General features: G+C 44.4%; 2 protein-coding genes across 3 annotated transcripts in view; one reads left to right on the plus strand and one right to left on the minus strand.

Moving 5' to 3' along the window:
• klhl32 (kelch-like family member 32) overlaps positions 1-1,413 on the plus strand; it is a 33,479-nt gene extending 32,066 nt beyond the window's left edge. Inside the window, exon 11 of the mRNA XM_028016837.1 lies at positions 110-1,413. Within this exon, the coding sequence (XP_027872638.1) occupies positions 110-271 (162 nt within the window). The 3' untranslated portion in view covers positions 272-1,413. The remainder of the gene's footprint in view (positions 1-109) is intronic.
• On the minus strand, positions 342-21,916 carry mms22l (MMS22-like, DNA repair protein). 2 transcript variants are annotated; one of them, XM_028016834.1, is made up of 27 exons: positions 20,626-21,916; positions 20,115-20,288; positions 19,807-19,932; positions 19,611-19,663; positions 18,746-18,833; positions 18,457-18,628; positions 18,189-18,282; positions 17,976-18,106; positions 16,656-16,769; positions 16,398-16,574; positions 16,198-16,260; positions 15,990-16,109; positions 15,261-15,496; positions 11,828-12,044; positions 11,447-11,736; positions 7,734-7,915; positions 6,715-6,865; positions 6,145-6,272; positions 4,941-5,083; positions 4,182-4,338; positions 3,931-4,076; positions 3,626-3,837; positions 3,377-3,543; positions 2,668-2,764; positions 2,334-2,498; positions 2,113-2,186; positions 426-555 (listed from the first exon to the last, which is right to left on the minus strand). In XM_028016834.1, the coding sequence occupies exons 2-27, from the start codon at positions 20,285-20,287 to the stop codon at positions 551-553; spliced, it is 3,681 nt and encodes a 1,226-aa protein (XP_027872635.1). In that variant the 5' UTR covers position 20,288; positions 20,626-21,916; the 3' UTR covers positions 426-550. The 2 variants fall into 2 exon arrangements, with proteins under 2 accessions (XP_027872636.1, XP_027872635.1); XM_028016835.1 differs by lacking the exon at positions 20,626-21,916 and having other exon boundaries at positions 342-470; positions 20,115-20,287.
• Between the last annotated feature and the right edge of the window lie 1,387 nt (positions 21,917-23,303).

Genomic DNA, 23,303 nt, shown 5'->3' on the forward strand with positions numbered 1-23,303 from the left:
AATCGTGCAAATGGAAATTATTGAGCTTGTTTTAATTTATCCTGCGATTAACTGATTTATTGCTTATTGCAACAGGCTTTGGTACTACAGAATGAATTTCCTGTTTCAGGTGCTGGATCTGAGCACGGAGGGGAAGGAGGAGGTTTTCTACGGACCGACACTGCCTTTCGCCTCAAACGGGATTGCAACCTGTTTCCTCCCGGCTCCTTATTTCACCTGCCCCAACCTCCAGACGCTACAAGTACCCCATCACAGGATAGGTGCTGTGTAGCCCACTGACTTGGAAAACGTCTGAGAACCAGACGACAGATCCGTCGGCGCTTGCGAACCAGAATGAGGAAAAACAGCCAGTAAAGAGAACTGGCTGCTCTAGCGTGGGTGTAACGGGGGAAGCCGTGCCGCTTCTTAAAGCTGTTCCTCCTGTATTAAGACCGGGACATCATTGAGACTCACTGGAAGGCCCGTCACCTCTGTTGAGACAGACGGGGTAAATATAGTTGAGCGGTCCGACCAGCCACAGGAAACGGAAAGTTGCCGGAATCAGGGTTTTCTACCCTGCAAACAACAACAACAAAAAACATCAACAATGTCCATCAATTCCCATTTCGAGTTTCCTAGGCGGACCCAGACGAACATGTTGCAGAGGCAACACTTGAATTTTGTTTTTAATCCCCTAAAAGATGTGAATTTGACAACAGATTCAACACACAGAATGTAGCTGCATTTCCTTTAAAAATGTGTGCAAAACCTTTGTCGAGAAAACAAACTACATTTTCGCAATTGTTGCGTTAACACTAAATTGGAAACGCAATTAAAATCAGACGTGAATATGTTTGTTCACATGATAAGTCATTCAGAAACATTCTCCTGCCACTTCCTGTTGTCGTCTTCTTTGTCTTCTTTGTCAACAGCCGACTGTTGATCATGTGACTCGCGTGATGTGAAAAAAAAAAAAACGCCGTTCTGTCGCAATTTTGCGAAATGAACAAATTTTGGCATGGCCGAAAAATCACTTAATCTTATTGCAAAAACTTTACCCAAAAATGTGAGTTTTTTTTCTCTCCGAAATCGGGTTGTTTTCATTCCTAAAATTTAATTATTAACATTCAGTAATTCCAATTTGCACAACTATACGGTCAATGGAAACGCAGCTGGTGTGTGAGCTATTGAGGCTTTTTATTTTATGCTCAGGACCCAAAGACTGTTTGTTTGTGTTTTTAAATGAATGTCTGGACATTCAATCATGTAATACGTATTATTCTGCATTGTCAAACATTTGCTTTTACTAAAAGAGAAAGAGAGAGAGAGAGAAAAAAAAAGTGCTTGCACATCCCTCATGTATCCGAAGCAACATGTCTGCAAGAATATACGGAAGAAACTGCAGAATAAAGATGCTACTTAAAGGACATCAAAGCTTGGTTGTTGGCAATTCTTTATGGAGTTAAAGATAATTTTATGCAGATATTAAAACATTCTCACATTCCATGTGCTTTCCTCTCATACTGCTGCCATCGCAGGACAAAGCTTGCACCACCCACCCCCACCCACCCGGTGAGACGCTCCGCAGTCAAGATGAGGCTGAAAAATGACTAGCAATGACAGAAAATGAGACTTGGGTGATTTTGGATGACAAGAGTGAGACTTCACGTGATTAGGTGCGAGCCAAATCCAGATTGCAAGAGATTGCTGCAACTTAGAGAAGGCGAGAATGAGAGGATCGGAACAAACAGTTCCCTCCATTCTCTCCCTCTCCGCTATTTTCTTCTCTCGAAGTCCTGAACTATTTGGAGCTCGCCCACGACTGTCATGGTATCTGCGAATTAGAGCAGAGATGGATCCCGACAGCTCGCATTCTTTGCTACTTGGAGATCAGAGGTGAGGATTTCTCTTTAAATGTAGAAAATGTCAATGAAAAGCTAGACCTTTATTTGATTTTTTTACAATATGTGCATTATGTACACCTCTGAAAATGTTCAGGTTCCACCTATTGTGCCTCTTAAGACAATTTTCTTATTATTTCAGTGACGTGATGGATGGTCCAGTTAACCACAAACACACTTAAGAAAGTTCGATTTCTCCCAGATGAAAATGTTTGTTAGAGGAAAACCTCACAGTCGCTCTCTAGACTGTTGATTTCCTCCTGCCCACTTTGTCCAAGCAGAGACAGCAGCTTCATGTATGCACTCCTGCAACAGAAAGATGCGTCACCTTACAATAACAATAATATTATATATTTAAAAAATCCCCGACTTCCCGTATAGACAGCTTATAAATAGCTTAAAGGCTGTGAAAAATGTGCCTACTTGACCTCCTCTGTGATTCATGGTGCTCACCTCAGGGCGATGTTCTTGCCCAGGCCCCTTTTGTGTTCGCTGCTCCTCAGACTGAGAGTCAGGCTGGGGATGAGAGCTCGAACCGCAGCGGGATCCAAGACGGCAACCGTCTCCAGGACGACGTACACCTGCCTGTCGTAGACGCCCACGTTCTCCACGAACGACCTGAGAGCGTCGGGATCGCATTGAGAGGAAGTTCCCAGTTTCAGGGTGAACCGCTCATCTTCACATTCAAACGATTAGAAATCTCCCAGCCTGTTTTAACTGCTGTTAATTAATAATGTGTAATAATGCAGGGAAATGATGCAACGCTGAAGATATTTAGTGAAGTTACCGTAAGGCGGCGATCATCAACTCGCATGGCCTCACGGTAGACGCAGCGACGCATCGCTCCACCACGAGCTGCAGCGCATCCATGCTCATCTTCCTCACTGGGCAAACAATAACACACACACGTACACTTGTTAATTTTGTCTTTGCATATGTGTAAAATGAACTGAAGCCTTACAGTGACATTAATATCAGTTCATACACCTTGAACTTTTTTTTTTTTACATTTCATCAATTTACAACCACAAGCTTTATTTTTTTGCGTGTGCGTTTTTATCCAACAAACACAAAAGTTGTGCACAATGGTGAAACAGAATAAAAATCTGAAAAGTGCGGCACGCATGCAGCTGCAAATCTGTTGGGATTAAAACTCAAACTCAAGTCGAATTGAGTATAAAGTGCAGTGTAGGGATGCAGGATATATCGGCGCTAACATCAGTATCGGCCGATTTTAGTCATTTTGTAACGTATTGGTATCAGTCCGATAAGGAAAACTAGGCCAATGATTCCAACTGATATTTATTTTCATCCGGTGGTTTTATTAACTTTCCAAAGGTGTTGAAATGGTACAGAAATATATGGATGTCAATATCATTTATCGGCCATAGCATCAATGTTAATGTCAGATATTGATAACAAACCATATTTTCGTATTGGTGCACTTAGTGCCACGTACACGTAACTCCTCTCTTCACTTCGGCTGTTTGTCTTACCCGTCGGCTCATTGACCAGCATCAAACAACGCAGCAGAGCTGGAAGAGGCAGCAACAGGAGGGAGGCGTCCGTGTCGGCGTTTCGCCTCAGTAGCTCCAACAGGAACATCAGGACGGACGCGAGGCGAGGCGGGGGGGCGTGGCTTTTGAACTGCAGGAAATTCTCGCTGCAAAAAGCAACAAAAGGTGATTAGTCTGTTGGAGTTTTATAGTCAAAGGGTTCCCCAATCCTCGGCTGTAGAGACCTACCAAAGCACCTCCAGGACGGTCTTCCTCAGCGCCGCTCCCCTGGCGGTCGGCGCGCCTTCACAGGCACCGAGCAGCACCGGGTGGTTGGCGACCACGCCCAGAGAGGGCGAGGCGGGGAGGAAGTGGTCCAGGTATCTGCGGGTTACAGAGCGAAGCTGCTGCTTGAGGCCGGCACCCTGGGACTGAGACACGCCCGACGCCACCGACAGACCCTGGGGGAGGATTCGATATCAGAGTCAAATCCTCGGAACAAAGTGGCAAACGATGGTTTTTCTGGTTTGCGTCCAGCAGATGTCTGTCCTAACCTGCAGATAAAGCGGTAAGCTGTCCCTCAGAGCTCTGTCCTGCTGCGGGAGCTTGGGCGGCAGCAGCAGCCCGTCCACCACCCGGAACAGCAGCTGCTGTGCTTTAGAAGTGGCCAGCAGGGGGCTCCAATGCTTCACTACGCAACCTGGAGACGCACAGCAACAAATCAACCCAACTCTAGCAACAATAATAAAAAAAAGAGAACATTTCTGTACTCTACGCTGTGTTTACATGCTGATTCTCTACGTACCCACAGCCCAGTATGCCAGCTGCATCCCCTCCTGGTTCTTGCTGACTACGTACGGCTTCACATGTTTCAGGACGTCACCGATGTAGTCCAGGGCTCTGGTCGCCATGGCCGACCGCTCCGACAGCAGCTGCAACCCGCTGTAAACACTGCCTACAGCCTGACAACGTAAAACACATAAGGAGAGAACACGTTTGGTTTGTAAACACAGGCTGCTGCAGACCTGACATGACCAGGACACAAGCAGAATGTATTTTACAATATATTATATAACAACTTGGGGGGGAAAAACAAGACATTCTGGAGTCAAAAGCCAGCAGTATAGCAAGATTAACTCATATATTATCATAAATACTGCAAATGCATCTGTCACCAGTAAGAAACAGTTACCAGCCGTGTCATGATAATAAATTTTGCTGGACAATAAATTGTTATATTCTTGTTTTAAGATAATTTTTAACTAATATAATGATAATAATTGGTTAATAATCCAAGTTCAAGCTCTCAAAGACCAAAAAACATTTGTACAAAGCACTCCACGCTGGAACTGGTGTAGATTTTATATAGCCAAAACAAACAATAAATAAAACAGGAATAAAAAAACCAGACAAACTGAAACCATGAATAAAATGAATTATGAAGTTTTTGTAAACAAAATTGCCCTTCAAAAGTCAGTCAAAAATCCTCAGCAGACTGGAAATTAGCTCATTGTAATTGCAATTAACTGACTTATTGATTTATTGCGACAGGCTGAAGTGTTACCTTGACGAACGTCTCCAGGGCTGCAGTCGGCTCGGGCCTGGCAGCCGGGGGAGGAAGTCCGGCTCTTTGAAGAAAGCCGTCCACCTCTGGCAGTCGCAGGACGAGCCGGGTCAGTTCGCACAGCTGCTCCCCCACTGCCCGGGCTGGGGCAAAAAAATAGGAAGTATTCAGAAACTGCAATATTTGATAAAGAAGAAGTTTGGAGAAATATCTAAAAAGCAGGGGTGTGTCGATAAATTGACCCTGATTTTCTTCATTTTGGGAGATTGAAAACGATCTTATCTAGTGATCTTCTCTACCTCTGAAAAGGTCTGAAAAACTAATTAAAGACTTTTCAAGACCTATTTAGTGTCACTGTGAATGAAATTTAGGACCAAAAACAAACAATGAATATGAAAGGTGTGTGAGGGGATCTGCTTTATTACAATCAAACTACATAAAACAGTGAAACTTCTTAGATCTGGTTGTGGATCTTTCCTATAGCCCAAGCAAGACTCTTTCACCCAGAATGCACCTCACATCATATGGGTTGCCAACCGAATTGAGCCAGTGCTGAAAATGAATGTCATCCAACCACTTGCCCATGATAGAGGCAAAAAAGCTAGCTAGCAAGGGTAGCATCTGATTAGCGGTGGTAGCTTCAACTGCCTTGAGTCACAGAACACAACCACGTCTGCATGTGACTGAAATTTTGCCTGACAGAAAAGTCCCAAAAGAAAAATAAATTATATAGAATATAAAACGTAAAATAGTTCTGTCACCACAAAATTTAAGACCTGTGGCTAACATATTTAAGGCTGACTTTAAATTTTTTTTTAATTAAGACACTTTAAGGCCTTGATTTTAGAAATGTGAATTTAAGATGTTTGAAGAATGCACAGACACTCTGCTGACTGAGTGGGCATGTGCAGAAGCCTAGTAAACAGTAGCCACACCACTGTTCCCAAATTAGAAATTTTGTCCCTATATTTAGCTATTTTTAGACAACAAAATTGATATCAGACAAAGTCAAAATCGGCAGGTCAGGCTTTTCTGAGATCTGTGATTGGTCAGAAAACTGCAATTCAAGCACCTCTACTAAAAAGGAAAAACACTGAGAGATAACGTGCTAGAAGTTTGAAATCGTGAAAACTGATGCACCATATGCATACAAAGAAGAAAAAGAAAGTAATGTGTGGTTTGATGGAATTCTGGACCCAATTACCCGTTTTGCTTTCCGTTCCGTCTGGGTTCTTGTGGAGGTGTTGCTGTAGGACACATCGGATCCAGGCCCTCACTGAGAGGCCCTGAGCCGAACCAGGGGCCGCGCCGCTTAGCGACGACACCAGCTCACTGAAAGGTAAGTTATGTATATAAGGTGTCGCAGGTACGTTTCATGAGAAACAAACACAATATGTTCACAGCCAGAAGCGGAGACTGACGCTAAAAATACGAGGGGGAATGAATGCGATTTGTAATTTACACTTAACGCGAGCTGCTGCGGCATTCACACTTCTTATTCTCTGACAGAAGGGCTTCAGCCAGGATTTACTGTTTAGTAGATGCAGAAATATGAAAATCCTTTTGTGTTGACAACAAACAAATGAGTCCAGCTACGCGTAAGAGGATTGGATGCTTTTAATATAACAACTATTATAAATAACACTTAAAAAGAGGTTAAGATGTGAAAAAAAACCTTTTATCTATTCAGGTTTAGGACCTCAGGGAACCTTGATATTTCAAAAACATCACAATGTTTTTGTGATGCGGACGGATGTGAAAGGTTGAGTCTAACCTGTTCTGGAGCAGATGGGGAAGGTAGCGCGTCACCAGGAGCGGGTGGACCATATCGTCCCAGCCGAAGAGCTGCATGATGGTCTGAACCGGGTTGGGCTGCAGGTCCTGAGGGGCAGAACTGGGCAGGTCAAAGGCGAGCAAGGTGAAACCTGAAAAGAAAAGCAAACGAGTCCTGAACAATCCTAATCCTCAAACAGGTGCAACATAATCCAACTCTGCTGTTAGACCACCTTGGAATTTCACTTTAGCCAACTTCAATCTTCTGCATAGGGCTGCAACTCACGATTGGTTTAATAATTGATTATCTTTATGATTAATCAGACAAAAAAAATGGCACATTCTGAAGAAATTTTCATTTAGACACTTACCGGTAAGTCTTTTTTCATAAAAACATCAATATATGATAACAAATAATTCACTTCCTTTTTCTAAACAACCAAAACAAAATGTTATTGGCTAACATGCAATGAGTGAACGCTTGATCATTTGAAGCAAAGAATGCAGAGAAAGAAATACTTCTAACAACATGTGAAAAGCTCAGCCCTTTCTGTTCAGCTCATCAGTAGAGTGTAGGGCTTTTGGATTAACAGATTAATAACCGCATGACAAAAGATTCTTAATGGCAGGTTTTGTTTGTTTATTTTACAGATTTTGAACCGGGAGAATCAAAAGCTCCTGGGGCCTTCTGGGTTGAACATATGTGCAGATGTGATATTCATTGTACAGCTTTGGTTTAATTCCTGCTGAGTGTCTTTTTCTTTCAGCAAATGGAGTCTGTATACTCCAGGTAATGATTACTGAAATAGTTGACGGTCATTTCAATATTCAACTAATCACAATTAAGCCAATCAATCATTTCAGCCCTGCTTCTGCATTTAAAATTGTACACATTTTTTTTTTATCTTATTCTATAATAAATATAAAAGTTTCATATAAACTATGCTCTCTCTCTTGTTGTTTTCGTTCTCTCCCTCCATATTTTCTCGTCTTGTTTTCCTCTCAGTGGGCTTTGTGTACCTGCAGCAGCATCTGCCAGCTGGGCCGGCGGGGTCTGGGAGAGGCGTAAGCTGCGCAGAAAGGGGAAAAAGTGCAACCACAGAGCGGAAGCTACCGCTAGGTGGCGCTCCCTAATCACACTGGCTGGAGCCGGAGCCCAGGCCGGGATGGGCGCTGACTGGACGCTGCGCTGATGGACCCGTCTGGTAGAATACACACACACACACACACACACACACACACACACACACACACACACACACACACACACACACACACACAAATCCTTAAAACACGAGAACAGATAAACAATTCTATAAAATGTAACAACACTCCCTCTTGGTTGGGCTCCAAAACCCCTCCCTCTTTTCCTTCCCCTTTGCTCCCCTGTTTCTGTCTTTCACTGCTCCTTCATGTCTCCTCTCTCTCTCTCTCTCTGCTGTCTCAGGGGGGATTACTGAGTGTGGTGGTGCGCTGCAGTCAGGAGGAGGAGGAGAAGGAGGAGCGGTGGGGGTGTGAGGAAGGAGGATATCACAGGCATACAGTGGAGCCTAATGCTGATCCCCTGTACACAGAGCGTAGTTTGGCTCGTCTGGCTCATCCCTGGCCCTGGCTAGCAGAGCAGCCCCACAGTGGCTGGCATTAGCCCCCGATAAGCAGCTGAAGGAGCTGTAATCTCATTTAGACTGACGATGATCCTCCTGTCCCTCTCATTCTCCTGGACGGCGGTGTGAAAACGCAGGGGTTAAAGTGTGCAGGAGAAGGTTTGAGGAACTACCAGCAACCCCCTTTCCTTCCTTCCTCACACAGACACACACACGCCTACCGTCTTCCCTTCCAGCAAGGTTGCGTCTAATCCAGAGAGCTGAGACAATCGATCAGAGTCTGAATTCATTAGGCTTGTTACTACAGCGGAATGGGCCTTTCACACCCATCAACCCTCATTGTACAAGACATCATCAGAAAACGTTCTTAATCCTCCCTCTTTGTGGCTTCTTATATACAGTACACAAACACACACACCCCGACACACAGCAAGGCTAAATACCATTAGACTGTCACCCTTTCCCTCTTATTCTGCTTTGAGAGAAAAAGCAGAGAGAGTACTTTGCATCCTAAAAACACCAGACAGAATCCTCAGATACATTCAAGGACACAGGTTTCAATTAATTTGTGTCTTTTTCTAGGTGATGCAAGTTTGCACATTTATTTTACAGAAAAAATAAATAAATAAAATGCTTCAGTGTTTACTAAGTCGTTTAATGCAAATAATAAAGAGTGCTATTTTTTATGACTGGATATTTGCAAGTTTCAGTAAGTCAAATTTATTTTTTTGTTTCTAGTCCGCGTGGACTAGCTCAAAATTTCACATACACGACGTTCGCCTATCCCTTGAACGCCTCATCGCGCAAGTTCCGTAGGAAACGAATGGAGAGGAAGCGACGTCGCCTTCAGTGTGTTGAGCTCTTTATTCTGCTCTCTTACATATAATGCGCCTAGCATCGTATGGGTTGACAACAGAAATGAAGCCAGTGGCGGAAACGAATGTTGGCAATAGAAACGCCAATAAATTTCTACTAGCGCCCCGTAACCAGAAGCTACAGTCATCTCGCGAGTCGACTAGGACTATATACGGCACTTTAGCAGCATCTCTCTTTTCCCACACTGCCCACATCCCACCTACTGTCTGAAAATGTAAAAAAGCAACTAGCGCCACTCAAAAAACGATTAACTAGCTAGCAAGGGTATATTATACCAGGGTATCCTGTATTTTAAGCCAAATTTAAGTGTCCCATACCGGACCGGTTTCCCGTATTTGACTGCAGCCTGCAATTCGTATTTACAATCACTAGATGGCGCTCCTCTCCTCTCTTGCCTAGACGAAATGTCGCGTCGAAATAGGAAGAGTAGCGCAGCTGGGCGTCTTCTGTTAACGACTCTTTCGGTCAGAAGTCGCAGCTTATCCGAACAATTAATTTTATATTGAGAAAAATACAAAGAACAGGAAACGACTATGCAACAGCAGAAATGAATGGGAACAAAAGAATATCCGGCTAAGCCTATTAGTGACTAAAGCTTTTAGCAGTTTAGGCGGTCAGGAGTTTTTGGACATTGAGGTAAGTACGATTTATCTCAACTGCATAATGATAAGTAATGTGTCGAAATGTTGGACTTTTTTAAGGACAAACACTCTGTACCAATTATACATTATGTTTCAATCCTATCGTACGGAAGATGTGCTAAATTAATTGTTTGTGCAAGCATAAGTAATATTAAAGAAAATAAAAAACCCAACAGGGCCAGCCAATGCCAGCTCATTGTCTGGTCAACCAATCCGAAGCAGAGGGTCATGGACAGAAATCAAACTGAGGAATTATGGCGTCTTGCCTCAGCGCCGTGACCGTGAAGGGCCACCGCCCGGACCCTCCGCCGTTTGGCAGAATAATTCTCTTAATGTGTGCAGATTCCACATGGCTCTTAATAGACATAATGATGCACTGGCTAAATTTGCCAGGCTTCATAATTACTCATTAATTGTTTCACAGGGAGAGACATTAATCACAAAGCGATACCAAGAATCGCCAGGCTTTAGGAATTAGGTTTAATTCGGTGGGATGTATTGGAAAGAGGGTTCTTGTTTGGCTAAATGGGTCAGCGTGGTTCGAGGCATTAACAGGGGGTGAGGAGTGGAGGGGGCTGCCTCTGGGAGTTCTTTCCTCTCTCCCTCCTTGGTCCATTAATGTGCAAATGTCTGCCCTGCCCTTCCCCTTCCCTCACATCGGAGTCCGAAAGTTTGGGATTACTGAAGTTAATGAGATGCGATGTTATAGGAACCAGACTGCTTACACCTGGGTCACTGTGAGGCTTTTGGGGTGTGGGCATCTGTGCGGGTTTAAGGTTTCAAAGATGGACCACCAGACCATTAAACCTATCCTCAAACATGTGAGACGGTTTCACAAAGGTTCGGTTTTCCAGTTTGATTATCATTTATTAATGTTTCTGACCTTGCAGAAATAACTAGAGGCAGTGAGACAAGGTGGCGGTGGCGGCATTGTGCAGTAGGGCTACTTGTCTTTAGGGCTAACCTGGTCAGATTTGGACCTTTATAGTAAAATATTGAAAATTATTAATACTAGAGCTGGGAAAAATCTTGTAAGAAAACCCCCTCTACTAGACAACATGTGCATTGCTGAGAAATAATGGATGCCATTTCTGAAAACATGAGAAAGGATCCAAAAACCTGATTTCTTTAGTCTGTAACCCTCATCTCTGCTCCTCCTCGCCTCCCCGACCACATCAACAGACACCGTCTCCTCCGTCTCCCTTTGACCTTCAGCTGGGGTCGTTCATGTAACCAACACCCCCGTCCCGCAGATGAACCCGTCCTGATGCTCCACCGGCCGAAGTTTCTAACAAAGCCGCAGCCCTGCAGCCGCTCTCAAAACAATAAGGGGCCCCATAGAGGTGTCCCCTGGCTCTGTAACTCTAATCAGGGCCCCGGCAGCACCTGGGGAGGGCCGTTTTGGGGTCAGCGAGCCTCCAGAGACACACACACACACAGTGACTTCACAATTGTCCTTTTATCAGCATGAAGAGTGAGAAGAAGAAGAAGAAGACGAAGGGATGGGGAGAGCAAAACACTCTTCTCTGCTGGTCCCGTTTCACTGATTTACAAAGTTCAAGACTAGAGGAGCCTTGATGCAGCTGCCGAGCGTTAACGGCAGCGTTCTCACCTGAGCTGTGCCAGGACGATCTGCAGAAAGCTCAGGACGGAGTTCAACTCAGACTGACGACACGCCGGCAGCAGCCAATCGAAGCCCTCGCCGAGCAGCTTCTCCTCCGACAGGCCGAGGCCGGCGCTCGTCTCGAACACCTCGGCCACGCCCTCCAGGTAGGAACCCAGGGGCCCCCAGAGGGCGAGCCTGCGGGACGCCTCTGTGGTTTTACTGTAGAACTCCTTGGCCGTCTCGTTGAAAGAGGAAGCCAGGCAACCGGCCTGAGCGCCAACATCCAGACCTCTCTCCTGCGGACCGACAAATCGGAAGTATTTCCAAACTTGCGGACGTGCTGTGGGAGGTGGGGCGGGGAATTATGGATGTTTTCGGAAAACAAACCTGGAAAAGCAACAGCAGTGACAGTTGCCCTCTCCAGGCCAGTGTTCGATGTGCGGGGGGGCAGTTAGAGGGCAAGAAGCCCAGCAGCTCGCAGGCTCTGCTGGCCACGTCCTCCAGCTCCGCCTGCCTGGCCACCACCAGGAAGAGGAGCAGGAAGTTCATGAGGCCGCCTTCAGACAGCTCCTGCATCTTCTTTTTTGAGAACTTGGAGTAAATCCTGGAAGCAGAAGACCAGAGACAACATGGTCAGAGGAAAGGATCATTAGAAAATGGCTACAGTATTTAGACCCCTATAACAAGCACACATTTCAATGTTTTTGAAGGTTTATAAGACAAACCAACTCAAAGAAATCTGAAAATAATTTAATACTTTGTAGAAAAAAAGCTGCACAACTTTGCAAAACAAGCCGAGTCAGACTGGATGAAATGTTCCTATTCCTTCCACTTCACATTTATTGCACTACTTTGTATTGGTCACAAAATAAAAATAAAAAGTAGAGTGAAGCTTGTAGTTGTAGACAAAATGTGCAAAAAAGAATCAGACAATGAACAGTTTTGTTTTCTAAGGGTGCACCAATTGCGGTTTTCTGACCGATATTTGATTATTGATCTTTAAAAAGTCGGACCTGCCGATTCCAATTTTGTCCGATACAGAATTTAGCAAATGTAGCAATAAAATTCTTAGGTTGTTGCCAAAAAGTGGGGTAACTATTGTTAATGTGACATGACCTGGTGGGCGGGTCTGTCAGCCAGCTCTCTCTGCCAATCAAAAATGGACAGTGGCTGATTTTCAGACCTGTGCAAGAGGCAGATAACCGAGTCTCTCTCTGCAGGTTTCACCAACTCAAACTCAAAACCTTTTTAACCATCGCAGTGGACCATTATGAATGGAATTTAAGACCTACCAACATAAAACACAAAACATTAGCTAGATAGCTAGCTGTCTCAAGTCACAGAACGCAATGAAGATGTCTGTGTGCGACTCCAACTTTTGCCTGATAGAAAATTCTCAGGAGAAAAAAAAACAAATGCACAGAATATACGAGCCCCGGCAAGACAAAATTCAAAGCCTTTTGATTAACATACTAAGGGACAACTTAGTTTTTTTAATGAATTAAAACTTTAAAAGGATGTGCGGATAAGATCAGTTGAGACATCAGTTGACTCGGCCGATCACTCGAAATCAAGAAAATCAGGGCAGATTTTTCGATGCGCCCCTAGTTTTGTTCATTTTCTTTCCATTTAAACTTTTTAACCAAAGCTAAGCTGATTAGGAGTGTTTTTTTTAAGTGGAAGGAATGATTTTAAATGCTGACAAAGGGAACTCTCCACCCCTGCTGTGCATCTCATCAACTGCTTCCATCACCCCCTAATCTCCAGGAGAGAGTCTGACCTGCCCAGCTTCTGCATCTATGTGTGTGTGTGTGTGTGTGTCAGAGTGAAGGAATAAGCAGGAGAGTGAGTAAGAACAGAGAACCACCCAGCACGGCGTTAGATCCTGCGGGCGCTGTGGAGAAATGCCTTTAAAGATCATGTTAAATGTCAGAGACACTCAGACACGCAGCGGTAGGCGCTCGGTCCCTCTCTCCACAGCCAAACCAATTTACTGCAACACCGGCGAAAGATCAATAAATCCACACACACACACGCCCGTCGCCACACACCCAGCCCCGCTGTTTGCTTCCCTGGCAGGAGAACACAGAAAGCCAAAGCCCCCTGCATTTCCCTCCACCCCCTTCAGCCCCATCTCCCAAACACAGCTGCAGCCCACACAGGTGAGCCGAGCTGCTGTTTGGGTCAAAACACAAACGGCGCGCATCCCGAGACAAACTGAAGTGTAAAGAGGTACGGCTGGTGCGAAAGGATCGCTTCAAACCGATGGGGGTGGGAGAGGAGAGGGGAGAGAGACCAGGTTAACACCAAATCCGGCTTACTGACGCCTACAGGAGGCTGAGAGAGGAGAGAGTGGCCAAGCATGCGGTCAGAGCTGGAGGGGAAGGAGATTTAAATACATGAGTGGATAATATGTAACAGGGATACAAGCGGCACACTGAGGGTTTTTCCGTCATCTCTCAACTTGTTTGTTTGTTTATGTCACTTTCATTTTGGTTTTTTTTTAAGTGCTAACAGATGTTTCTGACTTCTGGCAACACAATCGATTGCGATCCTGATTGTCGTCGGTGTCCCGCCGATAATACAGATAAGTACAATATCTAACAGGGATACAAGCGGCACACTGGGGATTTTTCCGTCTTCTCCCAACTTGTTTGTTTATCTCAGACGGATTTCTTTCTTTCTTTTTTTTTTTTTTTTGTGCTTTTTTACTTGTTTTTAAGCTGCAGCAAACAGCTGTTCCCAACTTATGGCACCGCAATCGATTCCGATCCTGATTGCCATCGCTGTCCTGCGCCGGTAATCTGGATAATGGGATACAAGCGGCACACCGGGGATTTTTCCGTCTTCTCCCAAACTGTTTGTTTGCTTATCACGTACGGATTTCTTTTTTTTTTTAACAGATATTCCCAACTTCTGGCACCACAATCGATTCCGATCCCAATCATTGTAGAAGAGAGCGTCGCCGAGACGTCGCGCCGATACGCTCGGCCTCCGCCTTGTTGGGGAGGAGGCGGGAGCTGGGGAGGGGATTGCTCCAGTGGAGGACTGATGGATCCATCCCAAGCGGAGCCCGGATGCTGCCAGGCCTCCCCCACCCCCGCGCGGCAGAACCCCAATCCGTGTTGGAAACCAGCGCGGCTTCGTTAAGGCGAATTAACCACCACGCTCGTTAGCTAATTAGCCCCCATGTCTGCGATGCTACTGAGCACATTCCAGACAGAGGGAAGTCATTAGCCGGATTTATCCGCGGCTGCTGCTCTCTGGCACGGAGCCTCCTTGGGATGCGGCGCTGTCCGGCGATGAGAACATCAGCCTGAGAGATGTTTAGCTTTCGGTTCCCCTCTCCCTTCAGCAGTCAGCGTTCCCGGGAGCAGGTGCACCGTTGTGTGTTTGTGTGTGCGCAGCGGTAGGTGGTCTCCTTGGGTCTGGCCTGCGCTCAGGAGCAGGTGGTTGACTCCTGAGACACCTGCTCCGCTGGTGGGTCCGAGTAAATATCAAAGAGTCCGCCGGTGCACCTGGCACGCACACAAACACGACTCAACTACTCCAGAGTTGGCAAACGCACACGGCGTGCGAGCGTTCCCGAAGGCACGCACCTCCACACACACACAAATCCTAAACAGCTGTTTAAACAAATCGCATGTTTTAAGATCAAGGAAGGAGGGGGGGAAACTAATCTTGTAAATCCTTGTCCACAATGGTCCAAACAAAACACCCCCAAATCCCTGCTTTACAATAGATGGGGTGTTAAGACAGCTGCCTGTGTGTAATTCCTGCTTTTTAAAGGTAGAAGCAGAAGTCTCCCCTCCGTTCTTACCTTCCCTTGATCTGCCTCTGCGGGGCGCCGCCGGCCCTGTCCTGGCCGAGGCACAGGGCCAGCACTCGGAGGAAGATGTGGAACGAGTTGGCGGATCTGTAGAGTTGGGCGTGGCCCGGAGAGCGCGGGGCAGAGGGGCAGCAGCAGCTGCGCGCCTGCTCCAGCAAGGCCAGTGGTGTCTTGCAGACGGCGCCCAGGCCCGACACCCCCAACCACGGCACGGTGAACGAGGAGTTCTGCAGAGGAGCGACCCGATCAGGGTGTTAGTTTTACACAACTCGCCAAGAACTCATCGGGACTGAGTGCTGTGGATTTCAGAGTTGAATATCGAAGAACAGGTAAGATGGTGTACATAAAACAAAACAAAGTTCTAAACTTTGTTATAATTGAAGCACACCACACTGATTATGGGGTTTTACTAATCACCTTTCTAAAATAAGTCGTTTTTTTTGTTTTGTTTTGCCAAAAGTGACTTTTTTTTGTTGCCTAAAGAAAGTCACTTTTGGCAAAAAAAAAAAAAAAGAAGGAAGGAATCCATACTAAAGGAACTCGTGTTTTACAAACATGATTCTCATCCAAACCTGGAACAAACATTAATAACATTCCAGATTCTCCAGACTGTGGCTCAAACAAAGCAGCTTATCAAAGCGAAACATTTCGTGATACTAGTTGCAAAATAAACTCATGTCAGGATTTGACTCCCAGTTTCCCTCTGATTGCAGCCCTCACCAGGTTCCTGCTGTAGGACTCCCAGAGGGTGGAGACAGCAGCTGTGCTCGGCTCCCACAGCAGACACAGACTGAGGCAGCAGTGCACATGCATCCTGATCTGCTCCTCTGCAAGCCCACCCTAGCATTAGATGACAAACAGATTGAATTCATTTCAGCTAACTATTGCATTAATCTACATAAGTAAGCATTTTAAAAACTGTAGAAACCTTGGGGTCACAGGTCTTCTTGAGCAACCCCTCCACAAATGTCCAGTTATCCTCCAAACACTTCTGGAATCACAGGGGGGGGGGGAAGAAAGACTTTTAACATTTAACTTAATCTTTCCCAGACCACCATGTCAGTAGCGTATTACTCTCTATAACACCTACACACCTTGTTATCAGCACCGAGCCTAACTGTCTCTCACCTCATTCTGCATTGTGCCGTTGCGGCTGTACTGGCCCAACATGGCCAAGTGGGTGAGGAGCCACCATGTGAATCCCAGAGGGTCTTTACAGTGCGTCAGAGGACTGCCGAGGTGTTCTGGAGCGGGCTGCCCATCTACCAGAGGCTTCAGCAAGGGGTTCATATAGCTCCAAAACGACTAGAGGACACATGTCACAGTTAGCTCAGCGTTGACACGACTTATTACGCGACGGTTAACATTAGTGTCGCTTGTTGTTACCTGTGTGCGCAGAGCTTTATATCTGTACTGCAGGAGGTACATGAGCAGCACCCAGAGCTCTTTGGTGCAGAGGCAGAGGAAGGGACTGCTGCTCAGCGTCTCCGTAGGTCTCACCTAGAGAGGAAAAGCTTCTAGTTCACATCTGAAGTTTTATTAGGCAAACGGGTTTTTTCCCCTTCAGTTTTAACAAAGCTTCCAAAAAGTTAAAAGTTTAAGATAACAGCACTCTGTTGCCCTATAACCATATACAAGTCGATCTAGGAAGTTGCAATGATCGCAACAATTGACATAAATTCACACATTCATAATTTTTCCACAAATCTGACCAATCACCTTAATATTTTCTGTATTTCCATCTTCTCTGACCAATCACTGCACTCGACTGAATTTTGACCAATCCTCTTAACCCCCTAGTAACTCACTCTAACTTTCTGTTTCGCCACGTCTCTTAAAACCTGCAAGATGAAAACACGTGTGACGCTTAACAGTAATATTTGCCATTTTTTGTGTGTTCCAAAGAGCATTTTGAGAGATTCTATTGAATTTGCTTCCACTTTGTATACAGCTCATGTTAACTTAAATGGCTGTACTGTATATGGATTTTTTTTTTGCGTTTTGGCAATTCCTCAGGAAAAGATTTCATTTACATTAAGGCTGCTACTTCAAAAAGGGTACTTTAAAATATTTTTTGAACTTTAGATGTTTACTATATTAAATCGTTTTTGGGAAGGTTACCTGGAGCAATTTCAACTTTTTTTTCTACAAAGACCTTTCTTATGGTAAAAAAAATAAAGCTTAAAAAATGTGCAAATTTGAATGCAACTTTTTGAAAAATCATTCATTCTAAGGCTGCTACAATCATAGAAAAAAACATGACAACATCCTGGAGGAACTGATGTACTAACTGCACTGCAACAAACAGGATCTGGTTTTAAGTGCAAATATCTTCTTATACATGAAATTAGACAGAAAAAACTTAAATGGAACTTTTCAGCAAGATATACAAGATGGTTATAAGTAAATAATTTTTTAATATTGATGAAAAATTATGTCTTGTTATAAGTTAAAACATCTGCCAATAGAACTAGAACTTTTTCATCAATATTAAGGAATTATTTACTTAAAACAAGCTTCTATATCTTGCTGAAAAGTTACTTGTAAGTTAGTTTTGTCTTATTTCAAGTTTGCTAAGACATTTGCACTCGAAACTAGACAAAAAAAAAAATACTTGGTAAGATTTTGTGTTTTTGCAGTGTGTAGTAATGACATGAAATCAGTGTCACACTCTTAACTAGAAGAACAAGCGGATGACTTTCCCACCTTGCTGTATTTGCCCGAGGCCAGAGCTGTCAGGTCACACAGCAGGGAGGCCAGGTGCTCCTCAAACAGACTCGTATCGGTCAGGTTCTCCCCCGTCAGGTTCACGAACCGGTGGGCATAAACCACCTGGCCTGCGGACAGTTCCCACGACGACAATGACTCGACGCGACACACAAACCCGCTCATCATTCACTTAGGGTTCCAGATCCTTACCTTGCATCTTGTGAGCCAGCACATGCAGGATTTCCAGGACCGACCAGTGAATGTCGAGATGAAGGTGCAACAAATGCCAGGAGGGAGGAAAGATCTGTGGGTAGGATTGGAGAATTTCAAGCTGAGGGTCAATAAAAGAGAAATCAACTGAGCTGTGGGAGGTTAAGGAAAAAAAAAAAAAGTTAGCTGCAATCACTTTATGTCGTTTCCTTTGACTCATCCCATACAGTGATTTTTACGCATCATAAATTCCACCCAGTACTTGTACCTTCCCGTGGTTTTGCATACTGAAGGCTGCCTGTACGCCTGCGGGCAGGTCTTTGAGTCGTCCTGTCAGGAGAGTGACGGCGAACAGTTCTTCCAGCAGAGCAGAGGGGAACTGCTGCTCCAGCTGCTCGTAGGGATGCGAACGAGCTGCGTCCAGACACGGTTCGAAGTACCTGCAGGATGTCGGGCAAAGCAAAAAAAAAATCCAACATAAAACATCACAGGCAAGCACACTGAATTATGTTGATTAAAAAAAAATATATATATATATATATATATATATACATTACCTGTGCAAAAAGACTTTAACATACTGAAGAAACGAAACACACTGCTGCCGAAGCTCCTCCGATTCATAATGCAGATTCCCTGCTTGTCCTAAAAAAAAAAAATGTGTAAGCAGGTATATTTAACGTAACATTATATCTATAGGAAAATGTCATACATATGTAAAGCCCAGCATTGAATGATGCATGTTTATGATGCCTTCCAATCACATTTTGTCACATTAAAACCAATAAATTCAGCGAATTTTGTTACAGTTTAAAGTGATAAAACATTAAACGCCGTCTGTCTTCACCGACTTTGCACATATTGAAACTGAATTTTTTTTCTCCCATTCTTCTTAGAGTAGCTCAACAGAGTCAGACTGGGTGAAGAATATCTAAAACCACAAAGTTCTAGGATCAAGAGGGGTTCTTGTGCCCATCTCCAGCTAACGTTCCGGGCGAGAGGCAGGGTACACTCTGGACAGGTCGCAACAGAGAGACAGACATGACAAACAACCATGCACACACCTGACAGTCATGTTTTTGGGCTGTGGGAGGAAGCCGGAGTGCCCGGAGAGAACCCACGCATGCACAGGGAGAACATGCAAACTCCGTGCAGGAAGACCCCGGGCCGGGAATCAAACCCAGGACCTTCTTGCTGCAAGGCAACAGCTCTACCAACTGTGCCACTGTGCAGCCTCAACACGACAATATTATCGTTTATCACAATAACTTCTGGGACAATTTATCGTTCAGCAAAACATATTATTGTGACAGGCCTACTTCTTATGGCTTATTCAAGTTAATCTTGGTGATCTTGTGGTTATTCTGAAATCAAAGAGACGGTGTAGGAAGGATTTTTATTTTTATTTCTAATCCGACTTACCAAAGTCATGTGAACTCGACTGAACCAAAGTCTCCAACTTGTAAAATGTTTGTCTGAAATACAACAAACCAGAGTCAGAAGGAACAAACGGGCTTTCCTACTAAAAATCATTTCATCATTAAACCTGAGGTCTAATAGAAGACAGCGTGCAAAAAAAATCGAGTCGGATCGACTGGGGGTGATTTAAATTCCCTACCGAAACAGGCCAAAGAGCAATTTGGTCGACTCCACCAGCGCCGTTCCAGTAACCCATGGGAAGCCGAAAATCTCCACCGTGTCCGTCTCAAACTCAGCAGGGGCCGGGTCGAGACGCAGCAGCAGCCTGCAGAGGGGCAGCAACACCAACAGACTTTAATCACAAGTTTGTTTCGGTCAAATTAACACAATCTCACGCGAAAACTCGAGCTTGACTGGCCACACGTCTCTGTAAGAATGTCAGTGTTTCTAGCAGGCACGACAGATAATGCCTTGTGGTCAAGCTTGAGCACCGGATGTTGAATATACCGTTTCAGGGATCCCCGTCCCAGGTATCCCTCAGGGCACAGAGCTGCAGCCTGCTCGTCTTTAGCTTCACAGCAGCTGAAGCAGGGCGGTTGAGTGGCCGCCAGGTCACACTGGTTGTCCGCTGCAAAGGGGGACACTGGTGGAGTGAGGGACTCGCTGAACTCTTCCGCCATGCTGTTGGTGGACCGTCAGCGTCAGGTATTCACACAAACACGCAGTAAGTGACAGATTAAATTTAAACAACGATTAAAACCATTTTAAATATTTGCTAGACAAAGTACAGCACAACGTCAAATATGTAAGATACGACAGTAATAATAAAATAACAACCAAAGTCAAAGCGTCTAAAATGAAGTCTTTATAATCAGCAGCTTTAAAATTATGAAATAAACTCAAAATGCCTTTTAAAAGCGGCAATTTTTGCAACAAAAGGATTTTACATGCGTATGTACGGTTTGCTAGGAGCAAAAACAATAGTTTCAGATACCGTTTTAATAAAATGCTATCTTACCTTTGACTTCAAACTCTCCTTTATGTTTGTATTTTGTGGAAATACCACTTTAAATCAAGGCAATAATGAATAAAAACTGGCCAGTCGTCATTACTGTTGTTTTGGTTTTCGGGCTCTCCCGCGCCTTGATTGTACGCATGCGCAAAGTCTCCTCGCGTCTCCTGATTGGTCAGAAGTTTCAACAGGGGTGTGACTTGCCCTGTCTCGGAAACTTGACAAGAGGTTTCCCTGCTGAGTACTTCCTTTATCGCCAGTTCGTTCATCGAGATAACGTATGTTTTAGCTATTATTAGTATTAAATATATTAAATAGTAATAAATATACCAGATAGCTTTCCTTTTGAGCCTCACTCGTCTATGACATGACAATTCTAGATCTTTAATATATAGAGCGTCTGAATTTATTTTCCATTTTCCTTGAAACAGAATAAAAACTAAGAAGTCAAATTCTTTTCCATTCAAGGACTTTGTAAATGTCAACGTTTTTATTTTCCTTAAAGTCTGCATTATTTAAATGAAATATAAATGTACTTCTGATGTAGTACATACACAGCAAATGGCGTTCTTTCATAAAACGGTGTGTAACAAACAGCACCTGCTTGTCTTTTAATCATGCTATCGCAAAAAACAGTGGGCTTATTTGAAATATAGGCCACCGTACTTCGAAATATCAGAATTTCATGCATTTTCCACCCATTTGTTACGACACAAGTGCACCTGTTTAGGACACTTATGGAGGTTTGTAAGTCAGTCTTCCTCGTCTGAGTGCTGAGGTTTCCTCCCAGCCTAATTCAACATAATGCAGCAGTTATAGCAGCATTTTAACCACGCAGACCCTAATTTCCATATGCAGATCTGTCTCTCCCAGCCGTACCTCTCGCCATCACACCATTTCTTGCATTCTAATGCATTCTCACATCTTTACAAAATCCCCCCCTCTCTCTTCCGCCACACGCCGAGGATGTGCTCCCTTTCACAGTCCAGTTAAAACCCTGTTATTTCTTCCTGCGTAAGCCTAATTGTCCCAGCCACGAGAGGCACAATAAAGCAGGCTGTTTTGCATGGGTTTTACTTTGCATCTTTTATCAACACGAGTCAGTAGAGATCGTAAAAGAAAAAAGGATGCGACGGGAATTTTTTCTTTTCTTTTCCGTGTAGAAGCGTCGACCTCCCGCTCTGCTTTCAACAGGAAGACTGAAGTCCGTCTGTGAGAAGGCTCTATCGCCTGGATGAGAAAGGTAGATGCCTTTTTTTTTCTTCCTGTTCCGACTCTTGCAAACCCGTTCTATCCTGTGATGTGAAGTGGGAGTGAGAATTGAGCCTCTTTCATCCCTCTCTCCCCCTCCTCCCCTCGCCATCAGTGCACTCTCGTCTCCAAGCATTTTTTCCCCTACATTTTCTGTGTTCCCCTCATTTTTTGCCTGGAAATCCCCCCTCCTCCATTCCCCAAAAAACTTTAAAATAAAGGACTAACTAACAACGTTACCGATGTAAACTTCATTCTCCGTTTTTTGGGGTGGGTGGGTGGGGGGATGAATTTATAGTCCATATCACCGTCGTATAGCAGCAGCAAAGTGTAAGAGGATTGGTGCCTATGCTATGCTGGATGGTTTTAATATGTTCAGGTGATAACCTAATGCTGTAATTACTTGCACCCTTTCAAAGGGATTTAATGAGCTCAGTGTTAAGAAGAGAGCACTTCCGCTGTTGGAACATTTCCTCTCTGTAAGATCCAGTACTGCTCTTCATAACCAGTGGCGTTACTTAACCTCAGATTAGCTCCCATCCATGGCATATGCGATGCTTATGCTGCTTTATGGTCATGACATTTTTTTGACCAATATTGGATCACCTGATCGTTGATAGTTGATTGTTAACGAGGGTTGCACAATTCTTAGCACTGTTGCTGTCAAGCAAGAAGGTCCTGGGCTTGAATCTCAGAGTCTCTGGGGTGTTTCGTACATGTTCTCCTTGTGCGTGCGTGGGTTCTCTCAGAGTACTCCAGTTTCCTCCCTCGGTTCAGAAACACGATTGTTAGGTTAATTGTTCTCTCTGAATTGCCCTTGCATGTGAGTGTGTGTGTCGGGGTGGATGTCTGTCCTGTGTGTTTCACTGTGATGGACTCGAAACCCATCCAAAGCCCCTCACCCACTGACCATTGAAGATGGGCACCAGCTTCCTTGCCGGTAGTTAGAAAAAGTAATAAATGCATTGACAATAAAAATGACAATTTGTGCTGTAAAGACGTTTAAAAGCAAGTTAAAGGTACTTATGGTCCCTCTATTATCCCAGTATAGTCACAGTTTCTGACATTCACACAGCAGCCCATGTGGCACCAACATGGGCTGCATTTCATTTGCAGCATTTCATTTGCTACTTTCAAAGCAAATGAAATGGCCCTTTGTCCTCCATTAGGATCAGATCACTTTTACTGAAAGCTATAAAACAGAGATATCCAAATATGATGCAAAGAAGACACAGGTGCTTGAAGAACATTGCAATCTTAACTACAAACAGAAACTACCAGAAAGAGAGGTGATGCTGAAAGTCCTTTGGGGATATCTGTGTAAAATATGGACAACTACACTGGCGCTGTGTTTTGTGTACGGTGCTACACTGATTCACCTCACAATTGGGAATAAAGTTCTTCTGACTCTCGTTGTGCCCTTTCTGCTCTGG

Source organism: Xiphophorus couchianus, chromosome 5 (assembly GCF_001444195.1).
Source record: "Xiphophorus couchianus chromosome 5, X_couchianus-1.0, whole genome shotgun sequence".
Lineage (NCBI taxonomy): Eukaryota > Metazoa > Chordata > Actinopteri > Cyprinodontiformes > Poeciliidae > Xiphophorus > Xiphophorus couchianus.